This window comes from Coturnix japonica, chromosome 1 (assembly GCF_054131305.1).
Source record: "Coturnix japonica strain WE chromosome 1, WE-NBRP24, whole genome shotgun sequence".
Taxonomy (NCBI): Eukaryota; Metazoa; Chordata; class Aves; order Galliformes; family Phasianidae; genus Coturnix; species Coturnix japonica.
In genome coordinates this window covers 95541240-95562151 of record NC_140663.1, presented here as the reverse complement: position 1 = coordinate 95562151, position 20912 = coordinate 95541240, and the positions used below count along the sequence as shown (strand labels likewise).

Here is a 20912-nt window from a genome sequence, read left to right as displayed (position 1 = left end):
AGGGGTCATCTTTGCCAACCTGAAAATCTCTTCATGTGCCCATCACAAAAATCATGCTGACAAAGAGCCCTGACCTTAGCTAGCAGACTATTCTGTTTCCTGAAAGATATGTGTGTCCCGGATGTAAAACTAACAAGCAGGTGCTTGCAAGCCACGGTGTTATGAAAGTGGAAGAACCATGTTTAATTTCCAGCTTTGCACACTGAACATGCTTTCTAGAAACAGGACTTCCTGTCATGAAGAGCAGGCTCATCTCTGGTGTCTGTGTTCATGGGCTTGATCCAAAAACCCTGTGAGGTCAATGAGGGTCTTTCTGAGATTCTCAGCGTGTGCTGGCTTAGACTGTCTTGGGCATGGCTTACTTTCTACCATATGGATGAAGCTACTGACCAATTAGTCTAATATCCTGTCTCTAGTGATCAACACCTCATGCTCCACATGGAAGGGGAAATGTTCTTCTCTGCTCTTTATGGAGTGACATATTTAAAATGGTTGTTTAAATGTAAATAATGTAACAACCCAGATTTTAAAAATACAGGGAAATGCATTGTGAAATGGTGGGGTTTTTAATGAATTTCAGTCATAATCCTGTAGTTTCGTCTTGGGCTCCTGGAGCTTCAGAGAAATAGCTGAACTCCACTGTTGTCTTGTATATGTCAGCTGTAGCCTTCAATTGAAGCCAGAGCTGTAATTCAGTCAGGGGCGTTTTATTCTTTTATACATGAAAAGATTAGCGTCATCATCTTGTTAATTGCTGGTGGATTTATGTATTTTTTTTTTAAGTGGTGGGCTGTAATTTACATTTGTGCTTATTTTTTTGCATCTAGCAAAGCACTGTTAGACTGAAAAACAATCTGCTTCTTCATGCTGGTGTCTCTTGAGAGCCAAGTGAAAAACAAAATGTTTTGAATATGTTGTGTTGGGGAAGACATGTGCTCTCTTTTACTTTATGGAGACTCTCATGTCCCACTTTGCCCTCATGGATATGGTGCAGTGAGTCTCAGGCTCCAGCTGCATGCTGTGTGGTGATAGCACCGCATCCCTGGCTCACTTCATGTTCCTCACTGAGGCAGAGAACAAGCTAAGCCTTCCTGCACAGTGTCCCACGTACAGCTAAGAAATGTCTCACAAGACCAGGCTGTGGAAAGAGATGTTATTTCAAGTTCTTCTTTTCCTTGGTTTCTCAATGTTCCTGAACAAGAAACACCATTACTCACACAGTGACGGTTCCCTGGGTACACAAGCCAGCTTTCTGTTATTCCCGTCTTTATATAGGTTTTTGTATCTGATGCACCCAAACAACCAGTTTCTCAGCTCCTTAGCTTGGGGCATCACTGAGAGGTTTGGCTGTTCCAGCTGGGGATGTTGTATTTTGTGAGTTTTGGGTGTGGGAATGGAGTACAAAGGCATTCCGGGAAGTGCCTGGCCAAGTTTGCAGGGTAGGTCTGTCTGTCTGTCTAGCTTTGTCTTTTGCTACTGTTTGTACCTGCCATCTTCTACCACTCCCTTTTTCACAAGAGAGCTGCTCACTGTCCTGATTCCACCTATGGGTGGGAAATCTGCTTAAACTTTGGCCTAAGCACAGCACCTCTGACTAAGACTTCAGTAATTTCTACCAGAGCTTCCTTATTTAGGTAACGCTCCCCAGATATTTGGTCTCAGTAAAAGCAAATAGCTTTCCCTTCCATCCGTTTTTCAAGTATCTGAGCAGTTAACACTGCTCTAATGTAAAGGATCATTTCAACTCACTTGTTTTCTTGTGCGCACTCCTTTAGATGTTGTGTATCTTAAAGTGTAGGTTTTAAACACCACGACCTATTTGCAAGCCTTTACCTGGCCTTGTAAAAGTTATGAGTCAGTTCCAGGATGCCCAGAGTGCTTTCACAGGAAGGAGAAAAGAGAGAGACCAAACTTTTTGTAAGTAGCACTGCCATGGGCAGAGCTGCCCTCCACCAGCTCAGGCTGCCCAGGGCCCCATCCAACCTGGCCTAGAGCGCCTCCAGGGATGGTGCACCAAAGCTTCTATGGGCAGCTGTGCCAGCACCTCATTGCCCTCTGAAGGCTTTATGTGTCCAGCTTTGAAACCTCCTTGGAAAATAAAATGAAACAAACAAACAAACAAACAAACAAACCCAAAACACTTTCACTGGTGTTGAGGTTTTGTTCTGTGTTGAGAAGAAAGCTTTAAAACACCTCAGATTGAATGCCAAAAACCATGTGATGCTGTCCATAATAATTTTTAATTCTTGACGTTGGAAGAAATGAGTTAAATTTCAGTGAGAAGGAGGTAGCCTGGCGGAATCAAGATTGTCCCTGTTGTGAGCACGCACTGTTATTAAAGCCTTTACCTTTTCTGTAAGGATATTCCACTGTTAGATTATGTAAGCAGTGGTGTGGTGGGATGCTGCAACCTTTGATTGTGAAACCATGTGGCACTGACAGGTGGCGGCTCGCACAGGGGAGTCTGGAGTGAGGAGAAGAACGCAAGCCATGTCCAGATCTGCCAGTAAACGGAGAAGCAGGTTTTCTTCTCTCTGGGGGCTGGATACTACCTCAAAGAAAAAACAAGGGAGGCCAAGCATTAATCAGGTAAGCATGTGGGAGTTTGTGACACAGTTGGTTTCAAGCTGACTTGTTATCATTCAGAATGTAGCTCATGCAAAGAGTCACACCAAGCACTTACATATCCAACCTATAAACTTGTCTGCTTAATTTTTTCACGGTGTGTAGCCGTCACGTTCCACATCCTCTTCACAAATCAGAGACTAATTACAGATAAGTGTACTGCAGCATCCTGAAATGCAATTTGGAGTTCATACCCTTCTTTGCTGATTAGGTTGCATTACTACTGTTGCTTTTTTGCTGCTTCTGCTTATGGCAGGGATAGTTCCCCAAAACTCAACAATGAGGCAACAATATAAAAGAAAGACAGTCCTGGTAAAAAAATAAATAGATAATTAAAAAATGGAGACTTCTTTGTTTCCTTAAATTAAAAATATAGGTTTGTAAAGTATTTTGAATGTAGCAAAGTTTGGGGAAAACTTTGTGCAGTAAGAAGAAGGTTTGTATTTAGGAGAGTCAGTCACTGTTTTGCTTTGTGCTTTTAAAAAGCAAGAGCTGAAACCTGTCACTCCTCAGATGTTTCTAGAAAACGTGCCTTGGTGTGGTAGGAAGGTACTTCCCTGTTATTCTTTCCAAACATCCCTAATTACAGCTTTCAGTTTTTGAGAGCCATACCTCATCTAATTGCTAGAAATGTTGGCTTTTCTTCTCTTTCTCTCACTTTCTGAGGTGGGGGAAAGGCTTGGGACACGTTTTGTTCCGTGCACTGTGATTACTTCTTCCTTCTTTCAAGGCAGCAGTGGGTGTTTGTTTTGTTGAGCAGGGGATTAGTGCTGGAAAACTGTTTAGCTTTGTTTTTAATAAGACATTAGAAGTTCACCTAGTCTGTAGTGCCTGAGCTCTGGGTTTTTCTGAGACGCACCAGATGCTCTGTGAGCACATTCTCAATTCTTCACGCTGGTGCTGAGGCATCCATGTTGCTTTGTACTTATTTTCCCCATGTCAAACACAGTCTCTTGTCCTTAGCTAGGATCCTGTCTGTGCTGTGTCCTCAGTGCCATGTTTTAGCTGAGTTCATCTGTTTTCTTTTGGTGGGGATAGATGCATTCCTCATGCTTCCTCCCCATCCCCATCCTCACCCCAATGACACCTCCATTACTCCCAGGCAAGAAGAGGGCTTTTGTTTCACGTTAAAGAATGGTCGCAGTGGAGAAAGTCAGAGAAAAAGTGGAGTTTTGAGAAAATGTGGGAAAATCTAAATGTAATGTCTGAATGTATTTCCCCTGCTCGTATGTGGTAGCGTGCAGCTGTTTGCAAAGTTGAAGCAGTGAGCTCTAAATTCTTAAAGTGGAGTGACTTGGTCCTGCTTCATTTTAGGCACAGTGTACTTAACAGTCAAACCCAGCAACTTGAACATAAACCTGTGGGGACACAGAGCTATAAAACTTTAGCTTTCCAGATTTAAGTTTCAGTTGCAGTAACAACCTCATTCCTCCCCCTGCCCCCACCCCCAACTCAGCTGCCAGGTAATTTAGAGCTGTGCACAGGGCAGGCTGTGTTTTGCAGGTGTTTTGTCTGGTGCCCGTCTGGTACAGTGTGGTGCAGCCACCCAGCTGTGCACAAAAGGAGATAAAAGGTGTTTAGCTGTGCAGTGTAAGCCAATGACAGAGCACTCACTAAACAGAGCTGACATCTGATCTTTCAGTGTGGTGCCCAGTCACCAGCTTGTCCAGTGTTCCCCATCTTTTCTAACAAGCTGATGTTTTGTTTTCATTTACTGTGTTTTTCACATGAATGTTTTTATTTTTCAGTTTGAATTGCATGTTGAGTATTAGATAACACTGTTCATTGCCAACCTTTGCGGCAGATCAGTCCTGTCAGGCTCTAGTCTGTCCTGCACAAGGAGCAGATGTACACTTGTGTTTTAAAACAGAGTTGCTCTGTTCTTCAGGTGTTTGGTGAAGGCGTCGATTCAGTGAAGAAATCTCTCGAAGGAATCTATGACGATACAGTCCCGGATGGCAAGGTAAAAAACACCAGCTCTCCAGCTGCCTCCTTTCTGTTCACAGCTTAAATGCAGCACTGGCTTTGGGACACAAGGAGACACAAAGCCTCTGGGAGAGGAGCGGAGAGCAGTCTCTGTGTGTTGTAGGGCTGGTGGCTGCTCTGCAATCAGTCTGAGCTGATCACTTGTCATCAAAACTGTTTGCAGTGCATGGGATCCTGAGCACAGAGGAGGTGCCAGACCCAGAAGGGTATCAGCGTTGCACACCAGGGAGGTGCCTGCCCACAGGAGGAGCAGTCATTGCTGGGTCTGGGAAATGGCTCATTGTGGTAGTGGCCATATGGGGTTTTCATAATTTAGGGTTACTGCAGCTATGAAACACAGGGTTTCTCTGTTTTGTTTTCACGTTCTTCTGCAAGCTTTTGCATTTGCTGAAACAATTACGACTGCTTTCTTTTTCCCCAGAGAAAGCCAACTATAAAACAGCATTAAGACAGTGCTAAGGGGCACATTCTTCATGTAGTGAATATGGATTTAGCTGCGTGAGCCCACTTGAAGCAAATGGGAATTTTGCAGCCCCATCACTTCATGGAGATTTATAGCTTATAGTCTAACTTGGGTGTACAATAGACAGGAAATTCAAAATAAGTGCTAAGATTTGCTACTTTGCCATTTCTGGATGTAGGAAATGTAACACATCAGTTTTATTGGCCTTGGAATGGTTTACTGGGAGATGAAGTGCATTCAAGTTTTAATTTTAAAACTCTTTTTATCACTCTCATTTTTTTTTTGTTGCATTCCAAGCATTCTCAGTAGCCATAGGGTGAAATCCCAGGATACACACATTGCACCAGTTTAGCTGTGTGGGTGGCTTGGGGAGGCACACTTTACGTTGCTCAGGTAGAACTGCAAAGTTTTCCAGTCCAGGCAAGCCCTCAGTCTGAGTTTATGAATAAAATGTCTCTACTATAAGAGGGCTTTTTTATACAGCATGTAATGTTTCTTACGTGGTGAAGAAGATCTTGTTTGGCTCCTCTAGTCATTATGGATTTTGTCTGCTTAGAGGGAGAAAGAAGTGGCACTGAGCAGCGTCCATCAGCACAATCCTGATTGTGATATTTGGGTTCATGAGTACTTCACGCCGTCTTGGTTCTGCCTGCCAAACAACCAGCCTGCTCTGACAGTCATCCGCCCAGGGGACACCACTCGAGATGTGCTGGAGATGATTTGCAAGGTAAAGGCTGCCAGGGTGCCCTGGAGCAGGGCAAATGTCTGCAACTATGAGCCCTGTCACTTCAGCCCTTTCAGTTGAACCTCATAGTGGTTTTCTCCTTTGCCAGTGCTCAGACTGCTCTGTGTTTATGAGTGATCAGGCATATGTTAGATGAAAAACGTGAATTACACTGAATTGTGCAGGAAAATCATGCTAATGAAACTGTAAGAAAAGTTCTTACAGTTGGAATTAGATTTGTCTTGAGAAGGTGGGTTGATTTTTGCCTTTTCTATTCTGGTCCCTGTGCATGAGTCTCCGAATTGCCTTCACATCCTTTGGTGCCTCTCAGCTGCCCATCCACCTGCTATCCTTGCACTGGAGGTCAGGCTGTGTGCAGGACCCTTCTCTCTCTCCTGCCCTTGTTCCCCAGCCTGCTTCCTTTCACTGCATCCAGTCTCCAAGCTTTCCCATCACCTGTTCCCTCCATTGCCAGATGGAAGATCCCACCCATTCTCAAGTGTCAGGTTGCCCTGTTTCCAGGTGCCGTTCCTCCTTCCTTCTCCCTGCCACTTACTCCCTTCTGACTGGCGTGGGAGAGAAAACAGCAGTGCCAGGAGTAGGCACCAGTGCTTGCTGCCTGCATTGCAGAGACAAACTTGCCTCATGTAGGTGGTGGGAGGGAAGGGAGAGGAAAGCTTTCATCTGCAGAAAAACCACCTGAATTTCTTTGCCAGATGAAATATCAGAGCCATTTGGGCATTAAAAACAGTTGCATCTCAGCAGAGAAGTTTAAAGCTTTGACAAATTAAATACAAGCTTTCAGTTCTGGCATCCGCATAATGTATGTTTTCCACTAACCAGCTGACTGCAATCTAGACCCAACTCACGTCATGTGCTGCTTTGAAAAATGAGCCCTCTTGTACAACAACAACAGCAAAAGAAAAGAAAACATTTATCGGTATCAGGAGCTTAACTTTGGGGACTTTCAGAACGTGTTGCATGTGCTTCTAAAGAGAAGGATGGTGAGAGAAAGGCCTTTGTTTGGAATAATGATACAGTGTGTTCATCCCTCTGCCAGGTGCACTGTTAAAGGTGGCTACAGCTTGTGAAAGCTCCTCATTGTATTTGGGAAAAAATGACATTTTTGGGGGAGAGACATAATAGGGAAGTTGGATGACACATTATTAGTAATGATTTATTTTTAGGACTTCTATTTTCCTTTCGGTAAAAGTGAATAACTCAGTGGACCACATTCTTAGCTGGAGTAAACTGGTGTAGCTCCATTGGTTTCAGTGTTGTCCTGCTGAGGGTGTGGTTTCTCACTGTGTTTTTTATTCTGGTGGGAGGTGTTGTGTAAGGAAATGGGGGGGTGGTTGAGTGTTTGTTTTATTGAAGAACTGTTTCTTATTTGCTTCGTTCCTTTCTGTCAGAGTTTTCAGCCTGGAAAGCACTGATGGATGCCTTCTTTTCTATCACATTTAATAATCAATCTCTTTCTTCTGTCTCTTGCATTCAGCTCATTTTTTCCCTTTTAATATCTGATCCACATCATTTCACATCAGTTTGCCATCTGCCATCTGAGAACCAGTCAAGTTCTGGTACAGTAAACATTTCAAGATCTACATTTCATATAAGCCTCTTCATGTTTGTAGATGCAGTTAAGTCTATTCGTGCTATTAAACTGAGCTTGATTATTCTATCAGAGAACATTAAGTGCACTCAAGTCGTTGTAGAAAATGTGTTCTTATACTTACATTGCTGCTTGTTATTATACAGCAAGTTAGGTTTTGGATGCTGCTTTGTGACATTTCTATGATTCAAGATTGGTGGGAGTTAAGTCTAAAGCACATTTTAAAGTGGTTTCTTGAAGATTTCTCCTAAGATTTAACTAATAGCATCGCTTGGAAGGCAGGAAATGTCAGTATATATGCACTAAATTGTTTCGTATGGATAATAGCTATTGGTGTGAACGTGTATGTATGTATTACTAAAATCTGCATAATGATAGGTCTTAAAATTGAGTAGAAACACACATGGTACATATGGATGTAGGCAGAAGCACTATGGAGAGAATAACACCAAAAATTGAGCATAGAAGACTACATGGCATTTAGTCTTTTGACTGAAGTAGAAGAAAAGTGAGCTGCAAAAAACCTTCTATATTCTCACTGTTTATCTTTTTGAAAGGGACAAGAAGCAGATTTTCTCTAGGTCTTTGGTTCTGTGCTTGAATTCTCTGAGTACTAACTTAAGTCTGATGCTCTGTGGGCTAGCTTTGATTTTGAGCTGGTGTTTTCCAGCCAAAAAAGTCTTGGGCCACACAAGTGTGAAGCTGGACTTATACGGTGGCCTCACCAGCGTGTTTCCATGATGCTGTAACTTCAGTGCTAATTCAGTCTCTCACAGAAAGCTGAAAAAACACACCCTTTCTTGGATGTCTTGGTCCTAAGCTAAGACAGAAGACATGGAGGGGAAGAACGAAATCAGCTGTTTTGGACATGTCTCAGGTCAGGCTGAGTGGTCCTCTGGAAGTGCTGTCCACTCTTTCAGCAGAGGGGTGCCGAAGTAGATGAATAGTTCAGGTTGGGTGCTGACCCACTGCACCGCTCAGAGCTTTTTTGAATTGTTTCCCACCCTAGACTGTAATTTCTTCTTCAAGAGCACATCAGTTAACCTGTCAGGTTGGGCTTTAAATTGGGTTAGCTGCTTAATTTAGTCCAGATATAGCCAGAGTTATTAGGAGAGAAATAAATAAACCAAGATGCTTATTTGCTTTGCTAAAGGTGTTTTGGGTGGTCTTGAAAGGATATTAGTAATACTAAAGCTGCACTGTTTCTGCTCCCACCTCCCCGCATATGGATGCAGCTAGGCCAGCAACAGTAAAAAAAAGTGGGTTAAGAGCATGGCTTTCAGGGCAGACTGCCTGTTTCCACTTCAAGACGATCTTTCCTTTCGCTTCAGTAGACAATTGTGCCTCTGTCTGAAAGAGTTTAACTGATGTAAAATTCTGATGTATACAAGGCATTGCTGCAGTATACGTATTTTAATTAACTAAATGTTATGGCTCATGTGCTGCACCACTACAGCCTTAATGGTGATGACTTGCATTTCCTGATGCTGGGGGTGGGGAGGGAGATTGCACTGCAGTAGATGAATGGCATCCACTACAGCCAATGGTGTTTGTTGGTCAAAGTGAATGCCTTTGGTCAAAGTGAATGCCTCAAAATGTTAATCCATTTATCCAAGGGCAGTGCCTTACTCTGGAATGGCTCAGAGCCTCGGTGTGGCATTTGTCATCTTGTGGTGTCTCCCTCCTGCTCCCTCAAATGGCCTGTATAATCTTCTCACAAGCAAATCTCCCTTCAGGGACCAGTGGGTGTGAGTCCAGAGGCACCATCAACTCTGCACCTGTATCAAAGGCAGCAGCAGCCCTTTAATGGACCTCTGGAATTAGAAGATCAAGCCACCCACTTGCAGCAAAGGCTCTTCTGTTGAGTTGGTATCAGGACAGGGGTTGAGCAGCAGTGTAAGGCAGGAAGATGTGAGTGCAGCCTGCGGCCTTTCTGCTCCCAAATGCCTTGAGGCCCTGGGCTGGGTCCATCCCTCTGTAGCAGGCTGTGATTCCTGCTGGCCCTCTGACTAGCCCTTGGGCACACCGAGGAGTGTTGCTTTGGATGTCTGCTGTAGTGGGAAGGTGGTTGGAGGTGGAAGTAACAAAAATACACAGCATTGCGCAGGGGGCTCTTGCCAAACCCTGGGCTTCCTGAAGTCACATGGAATTATACAGTCTCAGTTTGACCAACCTAGCATTTGCTGGGTGGCTCCCACTTGGCTATAGCTGAAGCTGTATGAAATGCAGAAGACATGTGAAATCTTAAGCACAGGAGACCATGGAAGAAGCAGTTCAGTGGTAAGAGCAGACTCTTAGGATGCCTTGTTATTGTGGTCCTAGTCCAATCCTTGTGGAAAAATGGTTAGTAAACAATGAGCAAAGTTTGTGAAGTGTGTATCAAAAAAGAAAAAAGGGAGAGAGTATGAAGCTCTCCTACGTTCAATTCTTTATATTTGGTCATTAGATTTCAAGTTGCTTATTTAATTGAGTAGGTATTTGCAACAGAGTTATTTAGATTAGTGTAAGGACAATACACTTTTTGAATTGGATGTATCTGAATGCAGCAATACAGCAATAGATCTGTCTTTCATTTTTGTATTGGTTTGTGTTTTGTTTCATTGACTAATCCAGACCTTCACAAACATTCCCCGTCTTCTGAATACTCGTGGAAGGGTTTGCTAGATCAAGGCGCAATCTTCTCCACAGGTCACTTGGTGTACATTACTCATAATCTGTACTGTGTCATCAGTCAGTTGAATCTCAGTGTGTCATCATCTTGGCTTGAGATGGATAAGCGAGCCTTTCAAAAACAGTAGTCTGACACATAACCAGCAGGAAATAATGACATTCTTCCATTAATTTTCAGATGAGCCACTGTTTTTTTGTGCAACCTAGGAAATGTTGGTAATTTACTGATAAAAGATGAAATAGCAGACTTATAAAAGCTTATAATAATGGGATTTCTAAAGCGACGGTGAGGTGAATTTACCTCCTGTATTTCTGAATCACTTCTGGGTTTTTCACTGGCTTTAGTCAACAGTTTATGGCCTTTGAAAGTAACTTCTGAATGACGTTCTTTGTGTTTATCATCATTCTAAATGTGTTTTGATTACACACTGCATTAACCTCTGCTTAAATTGAACTTATTAATCGTGCTGAGAAAAGGTCATTAACATCTCCCAGACCAAATGCCATATCCTCAGCTAATTATGACTAATTCATTAAAACGGTGTGACCTGTTTCCACTAGGATGCAGTCCAGTATAGAACTCTCAGCTTCTTTCGCCCTTTTGAAGCCAGCTTACCCTGTGTTGTTTTTAACTGAGAGGATGCATGTATATATGTATTTATACACCATACACATACTTGCTAAATTATGAAGATGCTAAAAAACCAACCAGCCAAAAAAAAACCAGAGAAAAAAAAATTTCCTGTTACATTTTTCTGTTAGCAGCATATTTGTTTTCCTTCCTGCAGTTTTAAATGCACTTTATATACATGCTCCAATTCCTTGCTTTAATAGCGTTTGCTTATTTCTGCAATAGCATGAGATGGAGCAGAACTGCAAAACAGCAGGATTGAAGAGGCTGGTCAGAGTAGTAGCACTGCCCTTAAACTCTTACTTCTGGGGAAGAAGAGAAGGTTCAGATTCTTGTTCAAGTTATGAGAACATGGGTCTCTTATGACAGATGGTGCTGGGGCACTTTTTCTCTCTGTGAATGTCACGCGATTTTCTGATTAGAGATAATGTGAGCCATTGCTCTTGTCTTACAAAGCCTCTTCTCCATTTCTTGCAGACACACCAGCTGGATCACTCTGCTCACTACCTGCGTCTTAAATTCCTGATTGAAAACCAGATGCAGTTTTATGTACCAAAGCAAGAGGAGGATATCTACGAACTGGTAATGCTACCTCCTAAGCAAGATTAGATGACACTGTGTCGAACACTGTTAATTACTGTTCATCTGGTATTTGTAATATGCAGTTATGCTTTTTAACTTGCAATTATGGAGCTCTGCAGCCATTGCAATTGGCCTGCAGTAAGGTAATTCCTCCAAGCATTTCATCTTGAGGAGAGAGCTGGTGTTCCACTTATGTTTGTGCACTTACAGGTCTGTGTGGAAGAGAGAAGGAACAGCCACTGGTAATGGGGTGAAGGTCAAGACAATGTATATTTAAGCTTAATTTCTCTCAAGGCTGCCTTTTCCTCTTGTTTGTACTTTCCTTGTTTAAAGACGTATGGCTAAAACCTCAGTGCTTCTTGTTCAGATCACTTTGATTTTTTTAAGGGAGAAAGTGAGCGTGCAAGTTCTTTTTTGTCATTTTGGTTGTTTTCTTATTTTTGAATAGGAAGGTAAATGTTGAGGTTAAAAAGTTGTGTGGGAATATACATTCCTAATTGCTTCATTTGGAGGTCTTCATATCGTGAATCTCTAAAGCAGACTTCAAAGGAATTTTGAAATCAGACATTAAAAAAGCAGACCAAACAGAATTAGTGTCATGCTTGGGCTCTGTGATTTTACACATGCATCTTGTAAAGCTTTTCAAAGACCTTTTTATTGGTGGCTTTTTTATTTATAAAAAGTAAAACTGTGCTGGTTGTGGATGCTTTTATTCGTTTACTAAAGCACTTACAGGGTTTGCCATTACCATAGTTAAAAAAAGAATGCTGAGAAAGTACTAAAAGTGGGAAGTAAAATGTAGCTGTGAAAGATTAAGACTTAGAGGAGACAGATTTTGGCTTTAATTGCATGGAAGGGCTTGGACTTTTTTATGTGAAGGGGATATAGAATTGACACAGTCATCAGTTATTGTTTATTTTGAGGAAAGATGAAATTAAACTGAAACTATACAGTCAGTAGCACTATGTGTGCGCTGAAAGATTACAGCACAGATAGGATCGTACCTAATGTAGTACTGTTAAAGCAGAGTGCGTTTGTGTGTGTTTCATGAGAAAATGTGAGTTACTTTTATTCAGGTGTTAAATGAGATGATTCTCTTGCAGTGTGATAAAAGTAATGGCTCTATTTCTGTGGCTGCCCAAATTGTGTTTATAACAGACTAGTGTTGATGTCATCTTGCCAGAGCTATCTTGCCCCTACTAAAATGCTTTTAAAGTACATTACTGTGGGAAAGGTAATTTCTTAGGATGATAATCCTTTTTTTCTTGAAGAATATAACAGATGATTTAAGAAGCTGAGATTAAACAACCATATTGCATTCCTTTCCAAAACATTCATGGTGATGCTTTTTGTTCTGACACAGCCCTTCAAAAATTCATGTGCTTGGTTTATTATGTGTTATAACAGTTACTTAGGGCTAGGGGGACAGCTATTTAGCATTAGTTGCTGCACCAGGCAGTTTGAGCACCTTTTATTGTAAGTGAAGTGTTGGAATGTTTGGGCTGGAGTTTGACGTGCCAGACTCCTTGCCCTGGGTAGGATTTTGATGACACTTTCAGATGGAAGGAGGAGACCGGGGGCCCCTCTGAAAATCCCACTGGTAGGATGGGGAGAGGCTGGAGGCATTGGGAAATGGTGCTGTGACAGGACCAGAAGTGTTAGAGGAAAAAATGCAAGCAGGTGAAGGGCTTGAGGAAATGAAGGTAAATGATGAATAGCCCCACACTGCCATGAAAAGCACCAGGGGCAGCAAAGGGATTGAAGTGGATGGAGGGGGCAGCACTGCCCTTGAATGCTAAATTCTTCTTGGGATGGCTGCAGAGTTCAGACAACTTTCGTTCTGAAAACAATGCAATTTTCACTTGTTTTTTGCCTTCTTTTTTTCAAATGTTTACTAAAATCTGGTCGAGATTTTGTGAATGTCATTTGACTCATGTTCAAATGTTGAATAATGTGTTTCTATCTTTGAAAGCTGCATTTTAAAAGTACTGCTAGCATGGCATCCTCATTGAATTTTACATTTATCTTGCTGTACACAACCACTTAAATGGGTATTCATCTGTTCCATAAGGCTTAGTATTTGCATTAAACAGATGAGTAAGTGTTGGTAGAAGCAGGAGAGCAACCTTTCCTAATGAGTTACTTTACTTTTTTAAGGGAATGGATTAAATGCTTCAGTCCAAACACTAATGGCACTTAATTTCAAAACATCACTTAATGATTGTGGTTGCTTTTTTACAGTCTTAACTGCATTGACAGAGTTAATCTTTACCCGTGAGCTCTCATTCTTCTGCGAGTATGATTTTTTCCAAAGGTGGTTTTTCCAAAGGTGGAAGGATGGTTTGTTACTGAAGTTCTGGCCTGTGCTATGCAAAAAACAGCTTCAAACTTATGCACAGACCACAGCTTTCAGTATGGCTTTGGGAAAGCTAGAGCTGACTCCCAAGAGAGACTATCTGAAAAAATGGAATTTCCCTACCTGGGTCGGTGTGACAGGCCCCAGCACCACCTCATTTGTTAGGAGCTGAGCAGAAGGGCTGAGATACAAGAGTAAGTAGCAGGAAATGAAAGATTTAAAAGCATAATTCATGTTACTGACAGTGTCAGCAGAGTACAGGGCTGCAGCTGGGGGACTGCTCAGCTTCTGAAAGGCAGAGTGAATCACATGGATTGCGCTTGGATGCTGCCCAGAGGTGTGAATTGGTGCTGCTCTCCCAGGAAGGATGTTAATGACGATTTCAAAGGCTTGGGTAGAAATAAACATTAATGTGTGAAAGGTGAGAAAGGGACTGCATTTAAAATCCAATCATCTTCTAACAGCTGAGAAATGTTTTAAGAAGGAAACTTTCTACTTAGAATTTTAGTGCTATAAAATAATTGAATTCCTGCAATGTCTTAATGTAAATAATATCCATGCTTAACATTAAATGATAAGTCCAGAAGGAGGAATGGAAGTTCTTTTTCCCATGCACTCAAAATTGTACTGATGGAGTGAAATAGGTGTATTATTACTTTCATGTTGGCTGTAGCAAAGTACTACTTATTCCTTTTTAGTTTCTAACAGTCAAACATAGCAACATAGCTACTGTTTTGTACATATGGCAAACTGATATGTAATGACCACGGTCTATTTCTCCCTCCTGAGAAAGAAGTGTGTTCAATATGATTACAGTTAATGTGTTCTCCTGCAGTAACTTATCTTTGTGTGTGTTTTTTTTTTTTGCACAGCTCTATAAAGAAATAGAAATCTGTCAGAAAATTACACAGCATATTCAGATAGAGAAGTCTGATACATCCTCTGATATTTATGGTAAGTTTCTCTCCTTTTGTTTTTATCTTCCTACCAAGTCAGTTCTAGTGTGTATATTTGCCATTGATTGACACAGCTGAGAGGCCTGTTGAGCAAAATAAGGAGAGCACATCTGATTCCTGTGCCGTCTACAGAAAGCTCATTCCCCTGCCCTGAAGCAGGGTTGTTTTACATGTAACACGCAGAGCACGTTTCTTTGCTGGTGCTCAAGCTGTAGGATATGGAGATCTTTGATGAGAGCTACGGTGGCATTTGGAACGAATGTTTTCTTGTGTTTGTAGTTTCTCAAAGCACCACATACGGAGGTTGTGGGACTGAGCGCCAGCGGGAAGCAGCGTCCTTTGCTGGTTGTCACATTTACAAGAAATCCTGCATTGCAGTGTTCACAAGGACCCTGCTTTCCCAAAGCTGGGGTTTGGGAAAGGGCTGCTGACACACACTGATGGTGGGCTCTCTCCCCCTTCATCCCTCTCCCAGTGCCCCTGCCTATGCAGGGACAGAGCCAGGAGCATCGCTGTGTGTGGGAGGCCCCTCCAATTCTGTGGCTGGGCAGCTGGCGTAGGAGAGCCTCCTTGGCCCCTTTCCCTGGCTGCTGTAGGTCTACAGGGTGGGTCCCCACCTTTCCCTGTTGTTCCCAGGCTGGGAGAGTCTGGCCCCAATGCAGGTTATCCTGGAGCCCCTGTGAACTCCCGGAGCTGAAATCCAACATGTCGTATAGATCTGGATGGAAGTGGAGGAAGTCCTCCCTGTGTGATTTCAGCAGAATTCCCAATCTTTATGTGGGGGGGGGGGGGTGGTCTTATTATCTCTTCAGTATTTGAAGTTGCAGACCTCCAGCCTGGCAAGTTTGCCCTTTGGTCTAGCAATTACAGTTCTGTAGTGTTTTTGAACGTTATTTGAGCAACCTACCCTGCGGGAAGTCAATCTGCATCTTTTTACTGTTTATCTAAATATTGTGCTTTAATGACTAGAATAACTCCAAATCCCTGAACTGCTTATTATACAGCTGCAGGCCTTCTGAATATTGAGCTCTGCTACAAAGCAATGGTGCTGACTGTGGTTTGAATACTGACGGCCTGAGAAAGAAATATGAACTAGCACAGCAATGACCCGAGATTAAATAATTACACTGTGGCTGAAAGCACTGCAAGAACTAGGGGTACTGTGGCATTTCCCGTTTCTCTTTTCCCTTTTCCCTTTTCTCTTTCTGTTTTCTGTGATAGATGGGAAAGACAATGAAGTGCACTGTCACGTCCTATGAAAGGGAATCAGCTGCGTGAGAGACGGGATGTATCTGGTCAGCAGCTCTGACCCTGCTCAGTGCACTCCCAAAAAAGCTGACTTTGGTCCTTCAATGAGAAGGTTTACATATCATGTTGGCTCTTAGGCAGCTGGGCAACACAAGAAGCTCAGCCCGTGTTTACCAAGTGCTAAGAACAGGGTCAGGAGCCAGCACCACAGCTGAACATCTGTAGTGTTGAGGGATTTCTCCTTCTCTTGATTGCTTTTCTTTTTCTGTGCAGCTTCATTCAACCCTTCTCATGCTTCTTGCAAATTTTTAGAGCAAATGTCCAAATCCCCCATGATCCCTTGATTCCTCCAGAAGAACTGGAAAGGTCTTCATGAACATGAGAAGAAAACAAATGAGGTTGTGAAAATAATGCCTTTTACCTGTTGCTGTTCCTAGTATTCCAGCTATTTCAACAGTAATGTTTGTAAATCACCTTGAATTTTCAAGATACTTGACGAGCAGCTGTTACTTAATCCTGACAACGTGGATTTAGAGCTGTTATCTCCACTTAACAGACATAGCATCAAAGGCGGGAGGATGAAATGCTTTCACAAAGGGTGCAATTAGACTGGTCAATCCAGCTCACTAGCCTAGCAGAAAGGTAAAATAATAAGTGAACAGCTCTATGCTGGCTTTACAAGCTGTTTACAGCCAAGCGAGAGATCCTGGTGCCAGCAAGGTGGCAAAGCTGCTTCTGCAGGCATTAGCAGGCTCTTGGAGCAGCTTTGCCCTCATGTTTCAGTAAACCTTGAGTTCAAGTGACATCAAGAGGATAGAGCACAGCATTTCAGGGAAGGCTCATATGGGGGGCACTTTGGAGTGTTTTTGATTGCTGATGTGTTTGTAATAAGAGACATTCCTGAAGAATCTGGCCATTGTGTTGGCCCTTGCTTTCATTACATCTGCTAACTGGTTGCTGTTGCTGTGCTGTCATGGCATATCCATACTTGCCTCTTTCACTAATACCAGCCTCTTCATACAAGGCTGTGAGGGCAGAAAGCAGGGAGCATTCCCACTAAGAACCCACTGCTTCCAGCCTGTGTGTGCATCAGGAGCATCCCTATGCTAATCCTTTTTTAGTGGCTATCCCAGGGGGTGAGGTTTTTTTTGGAAGCAGGTTTGTTCTGGTATTGTGCTGTTTTGGCATGACTGTGTGCACTCTTCAATGCTGACTTTTGTTCTCCTGTCATCAAAACTTTTCAGTGAAGAAAAGGCTCTGTCAGGGTCACCGCTCATCTCTTAACACCTGTGTTTCAGGGTCCATGCACAGTTTGATAATAATCTTTTTGGCAGTGTTGCCAGCTTATGCAATCACTGTCACTTCCACCCACTCCCGCCTTTCCTCTCCTGCAGTGCTAATACACGTGTTCATATAGAGCACCTGGAAAGTCAATCCAGACAAAAGCTGCGCATTTGTACCACGTCCATATACAAACTAGACATACATACAGACGCAAGCATGTATGTGTGTGTTCCTTGCTCTGCTTTGCTGCATGGCTGTGAAAGCACTGGCAGCAGCACTGGAGTGGGACAGGAGTGCTCTTCCAGATTGTTTACCAGATCCAGCCACTGGATCTGTTGCCACTGTGGCAACTGATCTCTGTTTATCCATGCCTGGAGTATGGTCACACACCCTGTCTGCGGGGGGGTTAAGTAGACTTGTGAGATGGTCATTCTGAGGCTGCTGGTTGCCCATCTCTTTATCTCTTAAAGCTGATGACAGCGTGTGTAATGGCTCCCTACATACATTCTGCCAATAATTATTGCTCTGGCTGAATTAAAATGCAACTACATAAGCTCATAGCCCTGACAGACTGGACTAGGAGGCTGCTCATGGAGAAGAGGGGAGCTTCAGACAGGCTGGATATCTTCTCCCAGTTAGCTACAAGAACATGAGATGCATTGTTTTAACTGTATGGTAGTTGGAATGAAGGCAGTACAGCAAAACAGCATTTCAGTTGCAAAATGGTAATTGTTTTAATAGCTGATCATTTGTGCTGACTCAAACAGCAGCCTCGGGTACGTGCCTCCGTGCTTGTGGTTTAGGTTTTCCAGGTAGGCTTTGTAGTGATGACAATCAATAGCTACAATTTTTTTTTTACATCTGCTTTTTTGTTTAGTTAAGAGTTTCTCTCTGCCAAAGCTGGCGTGTTGAGTGAGCCTCACAAAGTTTGTTTTATTCAGGAACCCAGTAAGCCACAAAGGGCCATATGCTGCTAGCTTCCAGGCGGACACATTCTTCCCCCTCCTTTTCTTTTAAAATGATATATAGAAAAGATGACTTCTCGTCCATAACCATCAGCTTGAAGGGAGTCCTAAAGTCAGAATGGGCTCCCAGCACATCTGCATCCTCTTGGCTGGTGGCTCCATGTCAAACAAGCACATCCCCCCCTAGAGATCTGCAGATGTTTTTCTAGTTGGAAGGAGATAGAGCAAATGGTTGCCTGTACCCATTTAGGGAGCAGTGAAGTTTCAGAAAGGCAAATGTTCAGCTTGAGATAACTCAACATTAAATAAGCAAGACCTGTTTAACTGAACACATTGTATTTACTTTACACATTATTATCTTACACAGTGTCAAACACAAATGGCAAGAAAATCACCAAAACCAAATGTAACAGTACCATTTGCGCTGTTAAAATCAAGACTTTGTCGGTACCTCCATTATAAGGTTGTTCTGCGGGTCTCTAGTGCAGCTATAAAATGTACGTTGAAACTTGGCAAGTAACCCAGACCGTGCCAGGAGAAACTGAGAAAAGAATGGGGGGGAAGGAAAGGCAACATTTCTACAAACTTCAAGAAGCAGAAGTTGACTCTAGCAGGCATTGCTGTGCATTGGATGGGTTAAGGATGGCATGTCAGCCATAACTGTCGGCTTCCTGGCTTTTGTTGGTTTGGTTCACAAACCACAGCTCTGTACAGCTTTTGTCTGCAAACAGCGAACTTCTTGAAATGACCTTTGAGAAGAGAATTTGAAGCGTGTTCCAATACTTTGCAGCTGTGGTGTACTTAAATAAAACTGTAAATGATTTATGTATAAACTTAGAAATTCAGGTTTTTTTTTCCTTAAAGATGCTCTTTCACTTTTCAGCATTTGTAAAGGTTTAAGGAAAGGAAAAGTTTGGGACTACTTTGTCAAGAACAGGCATAACGCTGCCTTCCCTGTAGTGTATGTTGTTGTGAGGAAACATTGGAGTTGCTTGGTGCTTTCTAACCATGTGACTGGGTATCTCCCTAGGTTTCTCTCTGTCCTCTGTGGAAGAAGAAGGGATTCGTCGCCTGTATGTGAATGGTGTCAAAGAGACAGGCCTAGCTTTCAAGAAAGGTAAAAGACATTTTAAATTTACATTTGCTGTTGTTTGTTTAATCCTGGTGTAGGCCATGAGATTGTTGGGATGGGTAATCTTCAAACACACCAAATTCAGGATTCCAGTCCAAAAGAGATCGTGCTCTTTTTGTCAAGAACTTGAGGTAAAAGGTGCTTGGTTGCTCTGCCTTTGGGATCAGCTGTGCTGTACAGTGGACTTCAATTTTGAGTTACTATGTATGTATGTATGTATGTAGGAGGGTTCTCTGCAGCTGGAAAGAAGACCAGAGGCCCACTCAAATTAGTCACTGCAAAATGGACAGGTACAGTAGAAACCACCCTGTTACCCTCTGTGTCTGGGACTGTTGCCTGTATTTTTGTGCCCAGCCTTTTCAGAAAGCATAAAAGCAACAGAAACCTGCAGACAGAACTAAGCTGTCAGGCTCATCCCAGCACAGAGCAGGAGCCATAGAATTGCCTGAGTTGGAAGGGACCTTTAAAAGCATCTGGTCCAACCCTCCTGTAAAGAGCAGGGACATCTACAGCTCCATCAGGTGCTCAGAACCCCATCCAGCCTGACTTTGAGTGTCTCCAGGGACGGGGCATCCACAACCCTTCTGGACAGCCTGGTGCCAGTGCCTCACCACCATGGTTCCACTATACCTTACCTAAGCGGAAGTCAAGCCTGACATCATCATGCCCTTTCTGCTTTTTACTTTTCATTGATCTCTCCAGTGTGCTAGCAGTGCTGCTCCTACAGTCACAGGAGGAGCTTGTCAGGGAGACAGGCAGATTTTAGAGAATGATACAGGGAACAAGAAGAGTAGGAAGAGTAGGAAGACACTCACCTTATCATAGCCCATTAGTACACCAAGTCCTCAGAAACACCGTCAGAGTTTTCTTGCAGAGTGGTTTTTTGGTAGTTCAGAGCTTAACTGCTTGCAGTTGCTGAAAGCAATGGGAGTTGTTCTCCCCCAAACTGGAGATGACTGCTTCAGCTCACTGTCTTGCTCAAAAAGTGCCATGGCAGAAGGATTTGACTGGTTTTCTGACCCACTAGCAAACGTATTTGGCATGTACATAATGTAAGTGGCAAAAGTAGCAGAGGGGAAGGACTGAAGCTGAGAGAGACCCAGGGGGAGCAGTTTTGGCTGCAGGAATCTGCAGTTTTGCTCAGTTGTAGCCTCTAACTTTACCTGAAGAAAACCACCCGGGGGGTTCTGGAGGCTTCTGCATGTCAGTAAAGCCTGAGAAGGCCATTTTTCTCTGTCCTGTCCCTCTTCACTCCACCTCAGCCCCACACAGCAGGTAGTAATTCCCTGTTGGATGGGATGGAGATTCTGCCAACAGCCCCAAACAAGAGCTTGAGGTCAGCATTCTGCCAGCCTGCACTAGGGAAGTAAACCTCTGTGGGCTTCCTGTGGAGAACAAAGAGAAAATGAGGAGGAGGCTGGGGGTACAGCAACAGGGCTTTCTTGTTTTGCCTTCAGGAAATGTTTGAACGGCAATTTAAGTGAATACGTGGATACACACTGCCTCCTGTGGGGCTGAAGTGCTATAACACGCTTTCAGTGATAAATTGCTTTTCATAATAGAGATAAAAAGCCAATTCTGTATTGACAGTATCTGGCAGGATATTATGAGAAGATACGCATAGTTAGCAGAGAGGAAAGCTCTCTCTTCCTCCCATTATTTACATTTATGCTTGCAT

At 43.0% G+C, this 20912-nt stretch overlaps 1 protein-coding gene across 9 annotated transcripts in view; it reads left to right on the top strand.

Moving 5' to 3' along the window:
* The window catches only part of TIAM1 (TIAM Rac1 associated GEF 1), a 163479-nt gene that overhangs the window by 107500 nt on the left and 35067 nt on the right, over nucleotides 1-20912 (top strand). For all 9 annotated transcript variants that reach the window (XM_085528103.1, XM_015881158.3, XM_085528092.1 and 6 more), the window contains 6 exons: nucleotides 2443-2589; nucleotides 4514-4588; nucleotides 5631-5801; nucleotides 11189-11293; nucleotides 14522-14603; nucleotides 19133-19219. In XM_085528103.1, the coding sequence (XP_085384229.1) occupies nucleotides 2443-2589; nucleotides 4514-4588; nucleotides 5631-5801; nucleotides 11189-11293; nucleotides 14522-14603; nucleotides 19133-19219 (667 nt within the window). The remainder of the gene's footprint in view (nucleotides 1-2442; nucleotides 2590-4513; nucleotides 4589-5630; nucleotides 5802-11188; nucleotides 11294-14521; nucleotides 14604-19132; nucleotides 19220-20912) is intronic.